We start from the raw sequence: 16,379 nt of genomic DNA, 5'->3' as shown, positions 1-16,379 counted from the left end.
ATTGCTCGGAGCCCTTCCCAGCATCCCCTTCCCCCCGATCCCAGCTTTGTCCCGGTGGTGACCCTCGTCCTTTCTGTGGCCAGCCATGCCCCTCTGGATCTGGATCCTGCGCTCTGCCCTGACCCTGCTCCTGCTGTCGTCCGCCCCCATCATCACCCTCCTCCTGGAGAGACAGAGCCGCTGAGACGCCCCCCTTGCCGTCAGTGCCCCCCAATGCCCTCGCAGCCCCCTGCTCTCCCCACTGCAGCCTCCTCCAGTGATGTCCTCCAGCTCCTGCATCCCTCCAGTGCTTCCCAGTGCCCGGGATGGTGCTGGCAGCCCAGGGCCCTTCCCTGGGCACTGGGGGGTGGGGGGCTGGTCCCTGTGCCCCTGGCGGACCCCGCGGGTGGGCTCCGGGTGGGAGAGGAGGAGTAAAGGATTTGTCCCGAAGCCAGAGGCTGGTGTTGCTGCCGTCTTTGCCGAGCAGAGCTGGGGGAGCTGCTGGATTCCCGGCTGGTGCGGTCGTGTGTGCGAGGAGGGGGCTGCTCTCCCCTGCCCTCAGCGATGCGACGGTTTCCCTTGGGGTGGGGGTGGCATCTCAGAGTCCGCAGCCCCCAGCATGCGCCCCCGGCTCATCCTTCCCCCCACGGACTCACGAGCCCCCCATGACTGGAACCCAAAAGGCTTTGGGAGGGGATGGTGGCCTTTGCTGGCCCCATGGGGGGCTGGTGGCCTTTGCTGGCTCCCCGGGGGTTTGGGGACGTGCAGCTGTGGGCGCAGCCCAGGGCACAAGCGGCAGGGGCATCTGCAACCCCCCTGCTGCCATCAGCATGGGGGCAAGGGGCAGGGCGGCTTTGCCGGGAGGATGCTGCCCCCAAGAACAGGCGAAAGCGGCTGGTGCTGCGGTGTTGGGGCGTGGGGACGTGACGGTGGGGGGCCTGTGTGTCCATGGCGGGGGCTGAGGTGGGGCCCCCACCTCTCCTGGTGGCCAAGGTGCTGCTGGCCACAGCTACACGGCACGAGCCGTCCCAGCGTGCTGCGAGGCACGGGGCCGTCAGATCTGGGGTGCTGCCCAGAGGAAAGGGGGTTCCTGAAGCCCCCCGAGAAATGCTGGGGCTGGGGGGATGCATCGGGCTGTCTCCTGCTGGCCCTGCTGTGCTGCTGCTGCTGCTGGGTGGGTTGGGGAGGGTTTTGTTGGGGGGCTGGGGAGCGAGGCAGCATGGACGGGTGCTGGGCACGGGAAGCTGGGGAGGGGGTGTGAGGGGGAGGGGTGCTCTGGTGAGGGGCCGGGGATCGTTGGGCCCTGCAGCCGGCGCTCTGCCATGGGCACGCAGCACATTTTCTGTACATCCCCATGGATGGGAGCATCCATCGGCGTCGGTGGGTGCCGGAGCGCGTCAGGGCGCCAGGGATCCCAGCCAGCGCAGCCAAGCCAAGGCAGGGGGTGTGGGGCAGTGGGAAGCCAGGGGGCTGAGGGGCTGCAGAGGCGCGTGGGTGAGCTGGGTCGCTGCCCCTCTAACCCAGCCCCTCTCCTCCCCCACACCGCAGGAGCCAGTGTGAGCGTCCAGAGCATCTGCAGCATCCCAGGTGATGGGGCTGGGATGGGGAAAGGGGGTGAGCACGGGGTGGGAGAGGGGGTTTGCCCCCCGTGCGTGGAGCCTGGGGAGGAGGCTCCAGGAACGCTGCTGGGGCATCCCTGTGCCATCTCTCCAGGTACTCTCCCAGCTCCGGTCCTCTCACTCAGCACCTCCAGCACTCGCGAGGGGGATTTGGTTTCGTTATGGTGCTTCGTTAACCAGCAATCTGATGCCACTCGAGTTGTCTTCTGCAAGGATGGGATGGAGAAGTACAGCCTGAGAGCTGACTGGGGGCAGCTGAACTATGTCATGGAGCTGAATGTCACCCTGGAGAGTGCGGGGTGGTACACGTGTGGGTACCAGCACAAGGATGAGAAGAACTGGGTGAGGAGCTCTGCCCTCAGTGTCCCCCGGCAGGTGGCCGTCACAGGTGAGACACGGTGCTGGGACATGATCAAGCATCACCATGGGACCCCAGATATGCCAGTGGAATGTGGGGGGGCGGTAATTCCCTATGGCGTGTCCACAGGTGCTTGGGATGCTGGAGGTCTGTGTGCAGTTCATCCCAGCCTTTGCTGCCGGAGAAACTCGACCCAGTGCTGGGCGAGCATCCAGCTCCTCTCCTGCCCCAGCATCAGGAACACGCATGCAGCGCTGCTGCTGCTGGTGCCAACCCCCAGCCCCAACCGTGCAGTTATTTATTTATCGCAACCATCAAAGATGGTGGGGCAGGTGTGCTTGTTGTGTCCCCGCAGTGGCTTCGTTGTGCAGTTCCCAGGCGAGCTGGACTCTCACCCTGTCCCTTCCTCCCCCCAGGCAGCGAGTCCAGCACCCAGCGAGCACCCACAGGTCGGTCATCCCCCCCACCCTGCACACTCGGTGTCTCCCAGCATTGGAACGAGGGATGCCGGGGGGGGAGGGATGCCAAGGGACAAGGGATGCTGGGGGACAAGGGATGCTGAGGGACGAGGGATGCCGGGCTGGTGACACCAACACATGAGGAGGTTCATCAGCTGGGATCTGGCCGCCTCTAAGGGCACGTCCTGACCTCTCCTTCCTCTCCGCGTGATGCTTCCTCTTCCCCAACACTTTCTGTTCCCCCAAGCTCCCGATCCCCTGCTCCACCGTGACTTAGGAATCGGGCTGGGACTGGCGGCTGCCTCCGTCCTCCTCCTGGCTGCCGTCAACTGCTGGTTTTTGAAGCGAGGTGAGCGATTTGGGGAAACCGGGGGTAAATCTCGAGCTAAAACTGCACCCTGAGCCGGGGCTGCTGCTGGCTGACCCGTGCCCGTTTAGAATGGCCAGATCCTTGCCCCCCTTTCAGCGGGAAGCTGAGCCTTTTTCCCCTGGGGGGAGCAAAGGTGCTGAGATAAAGATGTCTTTACCTCTGGGGTGACATCGAAGCCAAAGCAGGCTGGCACATCCAAATGCCCCCCTGCCCCTGGCAGGCAGCTGCTCCCAGCCCCTTGGGCACGGGAGCCTCCTGGGTGGCCTGAGCAGAGCCAGCATCGCTCCTGGACACCTGGGCTGCCCACGGCTTGGGAAAAGCCAGTCTGGGAAACGGGATTCATGGCTGGGCTTGAAAATTCCCTCCGCGAGGGAGGTGTGGGGTTCGAGCCCATTGTCTTGGTGGGCTGTGAGGTAGCTCTGCCTCCTCACCGCTCCCTTTTGTCCTTGCAGTGGGCTGCGGAGAGAGATGCCGAAGGTGAGCAGCAATCCCTCCTGGCTGGGGGGCTTGGGGTGATGGAGACGGGGGCATCCCGGGCACCCTGGGGTGGTCCTTGGCCGAGGGCAGCACGGGCTGTGCCCGTGATGGAGGCAGGGAAGAGCAGGGCTTGCCCTGACCCTGACTCCAGCCGTGGCCCCGATGCAATTGCATCATCCCTTGCAATGACTCAGATGGCCCCATTGCAGGCAGGACACAGAGTCCGAAACCTTTTCCCCCTCCTCCCGCCCAGGCAGCAGCGAGTTCCCAGCCACGAGGCTGAAGCAAGCAACGACAATGAAATACAGTGTGAGTACCACCTCCCCCACCCTGGGGGGACCCACGCAGGACCTTCCCCCTCCCCACGTGCAATCCCAGTGGGATGCTCAAAAATCCTGCTCGTTGAACCAGGGCAGAATCCCCCCAGCTGCATTGCACCCTGCTTCTTCCTTGCATGCGCAGCCCAGCTTCTGCCTGCAGAAAAAAGGTGACAAGAAGCGAGGGGAGCAACCCCACTTGCTGGCAGGGACTTGCCCGACACACTCCCAGCCCCCCGCGCTGCAATCCAGCCCCCCCTCCCCAGGCTTGCTGCTTAACCCACTCTGCCGCTCATTTCCAGACAATTTCTGCTCCGAAGCAGGGTGCAGCAGCACAGGAAGTGGGTGCATTTCTGGGTGTTGGTGGAGAAAAACATCTCGCTGCCTCTGAAACCACAGGCTGCAGTGACACAGGGGTGCTGCGGCTTGCGGGAGCGGGGTATCTCCCTGCCCTCGCTCTATTTGCAGGGTGACCTCGGTTTCCCACGCGGGGACAGAGAGGCAGACAAACGTTTGTGGATTGGGCAAGCGAGAAGATGCTGTGGGTCGGGGGAAGATGCAGCCAAAACCCAGCAGCATCCCTGCTCTGCACGCACAGGCGGGACAGCTGCTTGCTCTGCAGCCAGGAGGGGGGTAATTCGGGGGGGGCAGGGCAGGTGTTTCATCCCTGACCCCCAAGGATACGCTGTTCAAAGCAGGGCGATGGTGGTGGGGGTCTTGTCCCACCCCAGCATGAGAAGCAAGGGCTAACGGCGCGGGTTTTGTCCCCCCCAGACGTCAGCGTTGCCTACATTGGGCGTCACAGGGTAAGTCGTGGCGCAGCTTTGGTGGCAAACGGGGGAGCGGGGTCCCCAGGGGTGGGATGTGCTGGCTGGGGTCTGTGCTGGTGGCTTGGGTGGGGTGGAGTCCCACGGCGCCACTGCCACCGGGAACTCAATGGATTCACTTGGAGAAAATGAGATTTCTTTCTGTGGCTGCCTGCCCCTGCCTCACCTGATGCCCCTTTCTGCCCCCAATAGCTGGCACCTCTCCAACAACAAGATGTATTTTCCACGAAGTCAATTTTATTTTATTTTATTTTTAATCCGTTTCTTCCACAAACATTTCCCCTGGAAAATTAGTTCATGCCTAAACGCTTCTGTAAAATATCGGGGCTTTTCAAGCAGACCTGCCCCAAATAAGCAATAAGGACCCAGCCAGAAACACGATATTGCCCCAAATCTGGTATCATTTTTGCTACTTTGTGCACCCAGCCTGGTCTTCCAAAGCGCCTGGCTCCCTCCGATGCTCCTCCAGCCTGGGGCTGGGTGCTGGCGCCGGGCTTGCAGCCCACAAAAATAAACCCTGGTGTTTCTGCAGCCTCTTTTGCAGGCGATGAACACCACCTCAACCTACGCCACCGTGACCCGCTCCTCTGGCCAGCCCCGGTAACGCCCTGGCACTGGGAAAAATCCAGAATGATGGTGTTTGTCTTCCCACGTATCCACCACGTGTGATGGAGCCCGGCGTTCTCGGAGACGCCCGAACGCCCCTCTTGCCCGTGGGCAGTGGTGAATGAATTCCTGGGCTTGCTTCGCTTGCTTGTGCAGCTTTTTGTTTCATTATTAAACCGCCTTTATCTCGACCCACGTGTTTTGTCACTGTTATGCCTCCGACCCTCTGCCCCATCCCGAGGCGGCGAGCAGCAGTCGCGTTGCCGGCTTGGGTTACAGCACAACAGCCCAAAAGAAAAAGGAACATGAGCAGGTCAGAGGAGGAGAAGGAGGGCTCCAAGAGCAGGTACCCCCTGAAGGGCTGGCAGCCAGGGGATGATGGAGCAGGGATACCTTGGAAGGCAGCACAGCCCACGGAGGACCCGCAGGGGAGCAAGGGAGAGGCAAGGAGCGGCGCAGAGAAACCCCTCAGCCCCTCGCCGGGGAGACTCCGCAGAACCTCCAGGGGTAGAAAGGTGAGGGAAGAGTGGCTGGAGTGGGGCTGGGTGTGGGGGAGAGCGTGGGAAAGGGTGGAAGTGGATTGGAAACTTCCTCTGTCTTTCATTTCCCCATACCCAAACCAGTAATGGAATATTTTTTGCCAACTTGCAGTAAATTGGGTTAAATCCCCCCAACCTAATCTCTTTTTACCCAATTAGTGAGTGATTGCTCCATCTGTACTGTTACCCATCAGTTTCCTGCTTCCAGTTCCTCCCAGTTTCCCCCCAGTGAGGAGGAGGGAGGGTCAACCCCTCGCAGCCTCGCAGGGAAACAAGGCACCCTCAGTGCCCTGCTGGAACACGTGCCCTCTCCTTTAACTCTTCCTGCCCTAAACGTCCCAATGAGCTGCAGGGTCACGATGATAAAAGACGCCGCTCTTTTCCTTTCAAAAGACGTTTTATTCCACTGCTGGATACGGCAGCGGCAGGACGGGGCTCGCCCGGCGCTGGCGGAGGTGCTCAGCCCGACGTCGGCGGAGCGCTGGGTACCACGCGCGTTGCCGGCAGAGGGAAAGGCACGACATCCCCTAAAGTGCCGTTATCCCGGAGCAACCGAACGCGCCGGTGTCCTGGTCAGGCTTCCACGAGCTCTGCTGGGACTGGGATCCTGCCTGGCGGTGGCTGAATCCGAGTCCGGTCTCCTTTCAGCCGGTTGGTTTTTCCTTTCCCAGTTCGTTCCCCCTGTTGCAGCCTCTGGCGTCGCCTCCTTCCGCTGTACATCACCGACGTCTCGGATCTGCCGTTCCCCTTCCTCTTCCCAGGGCAGGGTCTCTCCCTCAGCCCGTGGGTGTCTTTAAAGCAGCTTCAGCGGGGGAGGGGTGGAGACCGGGAGGATGCGCGGTGTGTCCGTCCCTTCCCGTCGGGACAGGAACGGGTAGAACCGTCCCGCGCGTCCCTTCCCGAGCCGCAGGGGCGCTGGCACCATGACGGCCGTCTGCTCCACGTCGTAGAAGTTCACCTGCCCTCCCTCCAGGTCCAGGAGCACCCCGACCACCGCAGCCCCCCGCTGCAGCCTCTCGCTGCCGCTGCCTCCGCCGCTGGAGTAAACCTGCCCCCGGGAGCTGTGCAGCGCCCAGCAGCCCTCCCCCTCCCCGCAGGGCGCCCCCTCCTCCCCCTGCCCCCCCGCGTCCCCCAGCACCCCCAGCACCCAGTCCTGCCCATCGCCCACCGCCACCTCCCAGTAGTGCTTCCCGGCTGCAAACCCTTCCTTCCCCACCAGCACGGGGACTGTGGAGCCGGCGCAGGTGCCGGCGGGGTCCGACGCTTCGCTCTCCGCGCCCGGGGCCGCCGGCACCCGCAGCTCCAGGACTCGGCCGTCGGGATCCGGCCTCACGGGAACTGGAGGGCAACGGGAGGATGGGCCGGTGAGCTGGTGGGCGCGGGGCTACGGGTGAAGTGTTCCCGGCTGGGAGCCGTCCTGGCGTGACTCCAGCAGGAATTCCTGCGTTCCCCGCAGCCGCCGATGGCCCGAGGGGCACCGCGGTGCTCGCGGCCACGTCCCCTGCGGGGCGCGCGTCCTCCCCGCCCTCCACAGGGCATCTCCTTCCCTTCCCCATCCGTCGCCCCGTCCCCTCCAGCACTGTCCCCGCATCCCACCCCGGGCGGTGACGCATCCCAGCAGCCCCTTCCCTCCCTCTTCCCATCATCCCGGACCCTTTTCCCATCAGCCAAGCCCGGGATATTGCTGTGACCCCAGCGCAGCTGGTACATCCCCCACGCCGCGGCGTTGCCACCTGGGGGTGGCTTGGACATTTGGCCGGGGAATTTTCACCCCCCTCCTCCCACCCGCTTACCTGCGTGGCTCCGGGCTTCCCAAAATCCTACGGGAAGGAAAATGGACATCACTGCATGATGTTTTATGGGGTGGTATAGATACTTCACAGATGGGGAAGGCTCCTGATGTGCCATTGCTGTCATCGCTGTGATTCTGTGTCACTTTTCACCTCTTCCTCCACCGATACTAGTGTTCTCCACAACCACTATTTGTTTTTAACCACTTACCCAGCTCCGCTTTCAGTTGACCTGAAAGGAGAAGACATTCCAGTCAGTAACATTGGCTTTTCCTTTGTTTTTTATTCCCATTTTTCAAAATAGGACAATCCCCAATCTTGGAAAAGGAGACAGGTCGTCCGTCCGTCGTCGTCCCCCCCCCCCCGAGGTTGGTATTTCACTGTACAACGTGGCTCCAAATCCACGGATAACCCATCAGACTAACCTGAAGATTTGTCTTACTACTTCTACACTCGATAAGAACATCAGATTGACATAAAACGGGTTTTCTTACCAAAGCGTTTCTTGAGGTTGGACTTTGCTGGAAAAGGAACAGCACAAATGAGTGATGCAAAAACACAAGGAGTAAATATCATCAACCTCTTTGCTGCGTAATCACCTGTACTAACATCTCTGAAAACTCATTTGAAATCAAAGTCAGCTAACTGATCAGACTAGCTTATTTTTACTGGCACTGGACAGCATCCTCAATGAATATTTTGAAGAAAAAAAGATTTTACCTGCTCGCCTTTTGGTTTTTTCTCCATCTGAAAATTCAGCAGAGAGGATAAAAGAAATGAAATTAACGGAGTCTTGGCTGGATCTAAACCGCAAGTCGGACGTTACTTGGTGGACTTTCCTGCTGCCTTCCATAAAGCCTTAAACCCGTGTTGCTTTTGTTGGAAACATGTAATTCCAACACTTTCTGTCACCTAGTTGGACAGCTGAGCATGCACACAAACATTCTGCAATATTTAAAGTTTTTATTTCTGGGACAGGGGATGGGAAATAAATCTCAGATTATGCCCGGAGTTTTTTGCATGGAAAAGGATTTGGTTCAGCTGAACTTTGTGTTTCATTTTAAATGCTTAACGATACTCACAGTGCCACCAAACCCCATAATCATACCTGAATACCAAAGAAACCAACCCAGAAAAAAACCCAAAGTGGACGTAACTCTAGCATAGAGCCAATTAAATGCAATGAACAACAAAAGCATCTTACCTAACAATGACCGCAGTCGATGTTTTTCTGGAAAAGACAGTGCAGAGGTATCAGTGTGAGCTTTCAGAGTAGATGAATGCACTCAAGAACTGCAATACACAAACCCCAATATCCAGCAAGCGCAGCCTTGGGTTATGCTGTCAACTCCTTCAAGTTGTCATCAGTCAAATCACATGTCAATCAAATTTAATCCATGGAACCAAACATAACCCAACGATTCAACCCACGGATGTATCACACTATTTCTATTATATTCATTATATAATACTATTTCATTATATTCAGGTAGCTCCTTAAGTTATGGTTTAAAAACTCATGAAGCAGGGTGGGAACAAGACTCGTAGGTCTTGCTGGTAGAGGTCTTACAAAGCCTGTTTAGGTCGTGCCTTGACTGACCATGTTTGAGAGGGATGTAGGCATCGCGTGCGTTTCAGATGCCCTGGACTACCCCAAGCACCATGTAGGTGTCTCTCTGAAAGGTCTCTGGTCTCCTATAGAAGCTCCTTTAGGTCCAATTTCAGATACGATCAAAGCTCAATGAGGTGTCTGCTGCCTTCCAGTTAGGAGGTCAGTCGGATGACCAAGGGCATCGCAGACGCTCCAAGGCACCTGGATGTATGTAAGTGGATTGAGCTGTAGGCGCCCCGGCTCCGTGAAGTTCACAGGGTTTACAGGGCCGCTCAGCTGGCTAAAGGTAAGCCTGAATAACCCTGAGAAAGGCAGATGAGTGGTCACCAGGAAAAGAAGGAGTACTGGAAGCCTCCTAAGAGCTTTCCACCCAACAGCAAGGATTTGGGTTGAGTTTTCGAAAAGCTCGCTGCTTTTTGAATTTATTTCTTTTTAATTTTGAAAATTAACTGCTATGTTAATTCCTTGTATCTTTACATGGTGAAGATCTTCAGTCTTCACTAGAGAACAGACCACATGTGGGATACGATGCGTGGTTGTCACTGGTTCCTTAATAGTGAGGAGGACTGCCACCCCTGCAATTAGCGTATTGCTAATCAACACTCAGTGTTTTCCCTGACTTTATGTCTTCGAGCTCTCTGAACATCGTAGCATCGTTTCAAATGCAAAGGACATTTACCTTCTTCCAATTCCATCTTCGCTTTTACTGAAAAACAAAGAAAATTAATGTTAATTATTAATAATAAAAATAATAAAAAATAAGCGTTAATTATTCTTTTAAACTCCCCTCATCAGACAACACTGTATTGACAAGCAGAATTAAGCGGGGTTAAAACTTTTAACTAATTTAACCTAACACAATCCCCAAGCTTCTTGCTAGCCCCAAAATGTATTTTTTAAACCAAGACATGCCTCTCTAATGGAGTTCATAAAAAAAATGAGGCCGAATTCTGAGATACCCAGTACTGAGTCTTGTCCCAACCATAGCCTGGACGGAGGTTGAGAGACCGGGAATAAATCCCTAAGGACACGGGTACCCTCAGCTGTCAAACCTGCCCAGGAAACAGAACCAGATGTGCCTCAGAGATTAAAATTATTCACCCAGCTTATTCGGCTATGCTGTGGCGACGGCAGGGGTCAACGAGGACTCTCCCAAACCATGAGCTGGTGTCATCTAGGTGACAACACGAGCCAAGGACCACGGCCAACAGGTGGTTTGGCTGTGAATATTCCATCCTGGTGAGCAGGGAAGTGCAGCACAAGCCACCTGAGCTATGCCCTACCCCCACCCCACAGCGGCAGGGACAATGCTGGGACGGCTGGTCCGTTTTCTTTTCAAGTACAGACCAGAGGTGGTGAGTACCAAACAGATTCATGAGTATCTGGAGAGTAAGTTGCTTTTAGAGTCTTGAGTTTGGGATGGAGCTTTGAATTACTCTTGACTGTTTGGTTGGTTCGTTTAGTTCTTCCTCTTCTACAGAATCTGGGGAATGTTTCTGATGGGTTAATTAACTCTTGAGTAATTACAAACAAAGCTTGAATGCGTATGACTAGGTAGTTTATGTCAGTCAATGTATAGTAATGGCTAGAGCATCACAAAGGAAGGGAACGCACTCTTCGTAAAGCACAAATGAAAAAAACTTACTACGTTTACAGTATTGTGTATACAGGAACTTATTAAATTGTTATAAATGATTACTTATTACAAAAATAAAATTAGGAACTACAAAACATCAGGATGCCACTAGAACTGCTCATTAGTCCTGTAATTTAATATAAACGTAATAAACCCTTCCAACTTACAAATTGTCATCATCTTCCTCATTACTTACCTGATTGATCTGTTTTCTTGTGCTTACCTGGTTCAAAAGAAAGAGGGGAAAAAAACCACCTTTTTGCATGTTTTTGGAGAGTAATAGGCAGAAATCACGTCTGATTCATCAAGGCTCTAATTTTACGGACAAACCTCTGGAATTATCTTCCAAGGGAACGACACGCGTAGTTTGTTCCTCGTTTCTGAGGTAAGGAGGTGCAATTTGCATTCCTCCATGCCCAGACCATGTATTTTCCCACACACACCCTTCTTTTTTTTTTGTTCCATTTCCTGTATTTGGTCATTAAACAATCCCCGATGGTTTTGCTCATGAGATTTTATTTACAGTCATGGGTTGCAGTATGAACCCCTGTGCTATTTCTATATGTTGACCAAGATAACATACGTAGAAGTGGATATGTAAAAGAAATACTTACTTCTCAGCTTAAAAAATACAGTGGAAATCAGGACCATGTTGAGGCATAAAATGACCAGGAAGATAATCAGCCATTTCGAAATGGAGGGGAAGAAAATACCTGTACAAATGACCAAAAGAAGTTATATTCTATTAACGATTAAAACATAAACCAGTTATAACTTAGGATGCAGGCAACGCATTTGAGGAGCTGGTGAATTTATGTTTTATCCTGTTTCTGGATAATGAAAGTTTTCGACCGTTGTTAAGGAAATATGTCATTTTTGCACGTGCATACGGTTGTGTCCTTAATCCATTTTACTTGAGCCCCAAGAAGCTGATTGTTTTGAATTTGAAGACGGGAACACAGAAAGTCTTGATGCTACCTGACTCCCCCCCTTTTTTTTTTAAGAGGAAAAATTGATTTACTGGGTGTTGGCAAAGGCTGTGTAGTCAACAGGAAATAAAGGTGGAAGACGACTGCAGCCCTCATGAGCTTCTTCCAATGCTGACGGTGGGAGTACATCCTCAGATCAGCTCATGCCACAAAAATCGGACCCATGCCTTTTAGATGACGTGTCCTTTTTATCTGACAAGCAGATAACAGGGCTCACCCACCTGAGATCAGGACTCGGGACTCACTCGTTGTGTTTAGTAGATCGTTGACCACCCTACAGGAGACTTCCATGTCAGAGCCTGGCTTTAGGGTCATGGAAGTTACAACGTTGTACAGCCCTGCAGACGTCGTTGTTGTCTTTGTGGTCGATAGTTCCTCCCGGATCTGTCCTTGGCCATCCAGCCAAACCACCTTGGGTTTAGGAAACCATCCAGCCACACAGCAGGTGAGGCCAATGCCCTGCTTCACATGACTCCTCAGGAGAATGGAAGGCACACCACCTGTAGCTAAGAAAAAGCACACGTATTCTCCATTTCAACCAGTATTGAGAGTGGGAAATGGGTTTATCTTGAAGTCAACACTTCTTTGGTCTATCCATATTGGTATGGAAGAACACTGAAGGACTTTTCTGAATTTAAACTGAGACTGGAGCCCTGAAGTTTCTTAACGGCCAGCAAGCCTACCACATGGAGAAGAAGGAACAATTTAAAGGAGATGACAGCAAACAGACCCAGCTGGGGATGGCTATTCTGGAATGCAGTTGCCAGTGGAATTTCCCAGAAATTTGTAAAAAAAGAAAAAAAAAAAATCTCCATATATTTAGGATGATCAATGGATTACAGGAAGCCTGTGAAGAGCTGGTGTAACCCATCCAAGAAAACAGAATGTGTTAGTGTCTCAGGATAACCGGGTAAAACTGTCACTGACATGGCACAAATTTGGTTTACAGCTTAAAAAAAATACTGTTTATACTCAGGATCTCAGCAGGCTAAATTAGAACGTGCCTTAGATGCTACACCTTTGCTCCATCTGGAGTTGTAAAGCTAAGAAGACATCTTCAGAAGAATCTGGCCACAACACCAGATGCCACAATAAATATCTCATGGAAATTGGTCCCCGAGTAGCAGAGAAACGGAGGAGGAACACACGTCCACTTCCAAGCCAACCACATTAACCAAAGCCACCCATGAAGATGGTATCTATGAAGGGGCTGCAACAGAAGGAGGAACGGCAGAACAAATACGATACTGCTTTGTCCTCTAGCAAGCAACGAGGTAGGTGGTGAAGGTATTGGAATGACATCAACTGATCATGGTGACCATGGAGAAACTGGACGATCAGCTCGGTGATGTAAATTTTGCAAAGTTGTCAATGATGCAAAATACATTGATGTAAACATAAATTTGACTTTACATCAACCAGCTGGGTTTCCTGAACCTTCTGACTGGACTTTCATGGAGTACGAAGAGAGACGCTACTCCCAGGTCGCATAGGGATGCAGGTGTTAGGGTACCTAAATCCAGGTATCTCCAACTAGAACAAAAACTTACCTCAAATATTGGCTAGAGCGATTAATTCAGAGAAAACCGACCCAAATCACACATCCCCTCCATGAGGACAGCTTATATGTTCAATGATATTAAATTTTACGGTCATTCCCTCGGTTGGTGGTGGATGTAGACATTTCTGTTCAGCTCCGTTTTTGAATAAAACGAGGATTGCCACTGACCTGCCACTTGCAGTTCGACGAACACATCGTGGTACGTGTCATTGAAGGAGACCTCGCAGGTGTACAATCCTTTGTCAGAGCTCCTGACATCCCTCAAGCGCAGAGACATGTTGCCAGCTCTAAATTCCCTGGGGAAGAATTCGGCTCTGCCTTGGTAGCTCTCATCTGGCTTCTCCTTTTCATTCTTCCCGTCGTATCTGCTCACGGTTCTTTTTTGAGCCCGTTCGTGAAATATCCACCGGACAAAGAACGCTTCGGGAATGTTATTGGCTACACGGCAGGGCAGAACGACCACTCTTCCAATGACTCCAATGACGGAACTATTAGGAGGAGAGCTAATAAATTGACCTGTAAAGATAAAATGGCAGATTACTCAGGTGAGTAACGTTCGCGTTCCGTGAGGCTCGTGGAGCTTATCCTTCAGCCCTTGGAATGCTAAATGACGCAATTTTGGGAGGCCATTGAGGTGATGGCTATGGAGAAATCATGGGAAAGGGATGAACAACGAGAAGCCTGTAAAAGGTTGGATACAGGACGCAGGACCCACCTAACAAAAAATTAAAGGTGGGATTCAACAGCCAAAATGTTGGTACCTGGTATCAGTTGAAATGTCATAGGGTGGGCAAGATGTCCCTACGGTGGGGGTAGATGCGGTGTACACCCTCAGGTGACTATACTGACGTTGGATGTGTAGATTTCAGATTTCTAAAGATACCTGAGATGAACCCCACCCACAATGTAGATCTTTGTAAGGGAAAAAACAGGACATTTTATAACATCATTCTCATTTCCATTCCAAGGAGGATACCGGAATAAAAGCTCTTGGAATTAACAAAATCAACAGCAAACAACAGAGATTTGCAAAGAAGTCCTATCACAGCAACTTGGCTATTCTACGGCAAGTTAAAAATCTACTGGGAGACACTGTGGAAATATTTACTATTAAATATAATGTCACTTCATATGTTGTACAGGATTGCATCTGGTCAAGCCCCAGGGGCTCCCGTCCGCGCTGACCTTCCTCCACATCTGTAGGATTCGCATCCAGAACTGGGCACCTAAAACCACACGTCTTCCTAATCATAAAGAGGATTAAAAGTAAAACTTCCACCTTTGAATAAACGAGAGGGAGTCTTGCCACTGACCTGCCACTTCCAGTTCAACCATTGACTTGACTACGCTCCTACTACCACCAGTGGAGATGCAGTTGATGCCCATCCTACAGTAGGCAGCGAGTCTGTTCGTTGGGTAGAGTTCCTTGGAATGCCCTGAGGTTCCCTACGCACAGGATTGGCACACATGGTAGGTGTGTTCTACTTTGGAAGACCAAGAAGACCCTACAGGGTCTAAAACGCTGGTAGGTGCCAATGCATGAGCAGCTGAATCTTATCCTAGATGCTGAGCTTGTATGTCGACGCCTCTTCTAGGAAGCCCAACGTAGGCAGCTAAATCTGCAAGCCAAATTCAAAACCTTGGGTGCAATTCGTTTGCTCCACCGAGGTGTCTAGTGCTGAGCTTCCCAACTGGCCTCCATTCACCAGTCTAGAAGGTTCTACGTCTCCTGCAGCCCTGCCAGATCACTCAGCCCACGTGGATGCCTTGGGTACCTTAACACCTACCAGACTTCACAAGGGCTTTAATTTGGTGGTTTAGGCCGTCAAACAGAAGAAAGCTGCCTACTCGTTATTTCCAACTTCTACATTTCCGTGAACCTGGGCAGAAATAAGCGGTTTTATTAAAATCTATTCCAAATGGAGATATTTTTACCTGTAATCAAGCGTGATCCGTGTTGGAAAGTCAGCATGTGAATGGCTGTCAGCCACCAGAAGGGGGAACCCATCAACATCCAGGCTTCCTAATCATCCACAGGACCAAGAGCCCAGCTTCCCGGTGAAAGTCCAGCAGGATTCCTTCCGTTTTTTCACGCCTCCAACACCAATGAACAAACGTGATCGCGGAGAGAAAATAACAGGGAGAAAAATAAGAAGGAACTTGCAAAGAGGGTTGCAGGACAGCTTTTCTTTCCTCATTTCCTTGTCAAATTGAACTATATAAATGGTGAGGGGGAAAAAAAAAAAAAGATATTCTTTTCCTTCTCTGTATTTACCTTTAACTTCCAGAAACTCTTTATTATGGTCACCGGCACTTTTTTCCTTTCAATGAGAAGTTTAAAGCATTACATCTTGTCTTTTGATATTAGTAGATTTTTGTTCCCTCTTTTTGTTTTTTCCCCTCCTTGTGTACAGTAAAAAAACCGATAAACAACCTTAAGGATAAATTCCCGGGAACGATGTTGCCATGCTGATCGCTCTGTTGACTTCCACGCCAAGATTTTAAAGAGAAACATGTGTTTTAACAAACATGACTCCCTCCAACTCCCTCTCAAGATATTTGCCTTCAACTCCCTGCTGAACAAACCCTTACTTGCAGCATACTCACAGCAGATACGTAATATCTTTACATTTGTATACATATTATATAGATATAATATAGTCAGACTGACTAGTGAGCCAAAAGGGCACAATGCAACTTGATTATTGATAGAACAGCCCCTGATTTCCTTGGATTTTCCCTGTTTTTTCCCAAATTTACAATCACAGATAACATCAGGTGCTGTCAGAGCTATTCCCACCAGCAAAGGGCAATAACGTGTCTGCAGCAGGTAGGTTCATCCCTATTAGCGCGACGGATTAAATCCCTACCTATTAATTCAAGTACATGCGATGGGTTCCCTTCATGGATTTAGCAAAAATATGTAATTTCTTACCTGAAGAGTAAGAAGAACCTTAAGACTTCTCCATGGGATATGGTTGTGGTCAACCTTTGTCCTCATATCTTTATTACCACCGAAACTTGTGATCGCGGTTTCCACATCCAATAGGGCCAGGGAGGACTGGGCAGGAGGACTGGGGAAAAGGTGGTGCCAAGATTCACATTTCAAGACCAAAAAAGAACTTCTTGCTTCCCAATCCATCGCTACTTCTAGCTGGAGAAAGGCAGGGATGTTCCTCCTCCTACCTGAAGACTTCCAAGGGTGTCACCAACAACTTAGCAGGGGACTTCTCCTCTATTG

The 16,379-nt window shown here is 52.2% G+C and overlaps 2 protein-coding genes across 2 annotated transcripts; one reads left to right on the top strand and one right to left on the bottom strand.

Annotated features, from left to right (window-relative positions):
• Positions 1-1,718: 1,718 nt before the first annotated feature.
• LOC119148428 lies at positions 1,719-5,207 on the top strand. The gene is made up of 7 exons (XM_037388568.1): positions 1,719-1,986; positions 2,373-2,405; positions 2,662-2,763; positions 3,237-3,261; positions 3,515-3,570; positions 4,353-4,384; positions 4,938-5,207. Exons 1-7 carry the CDS (start codon positions 1,818-1,820, stop codon positions 5,007-5,009), a joined length of 489 nt encoding a protein of 162 aa, XP_037244465.1. The 5' UTR covers positions 1,719-1,817; the 3' UTR covers positions 5,010-5,207.
• Positions 5,208-5,928: 721 nt separating this feature from the next.
• On the bottom strand, positions 5,929-15,755 carry LOC119148279 (butyrophilin subfamily 2 member A1-like). The gene is made up of 13 exons (XM_037388248.1): positions 15,414-15,755; positions 15,074-15,233; positions 13,307-13,654; positions 11,799-12,083; positions 11,203-11,301; positions 10,785-10,811; positions 9,632-9,658; positions 8,545-8,571; positions 8,061-8,198; positions 7,835-7,861; positions 7,552-7,572; positions 7,344-7,370; positions 5,929-6,888 (listed from the first exon to the last, which is right to left on the bottom strand). The coding sequence occupies exons 2-13, from the start codon at positions 15,150-15,152 to the stop codon at positions 6,344-6,346; spliced, it is 1,650 nt and encodes a 549-aa protein (XP_037244145.1). The 5' UTR covers positions 15,153-15,233; positions 15,414-15,755; the 3' UTR covers positions 5,929-6,343.
• Positions 15,756-16,379: the final 624 nt, after the last annotated feature.

Source organism: Falco rusticolus, chromosome 5 (assembly GCF_015220075.1).
Source record: "Falco rusticolus isolate bFalRus1 chromosome 5, bFalRus1.pri, whole genome shotgun sequence".
NCBI lineage: Eukaryota > Metazoa > Chordata > Aves > Falconiformes > Falconidae > Falco > Falco rusticolus.
Note: the sequence above shows the minus strand (reverse complement) of the source record. Positions and strands in the feature narration are given on the sequence as shown.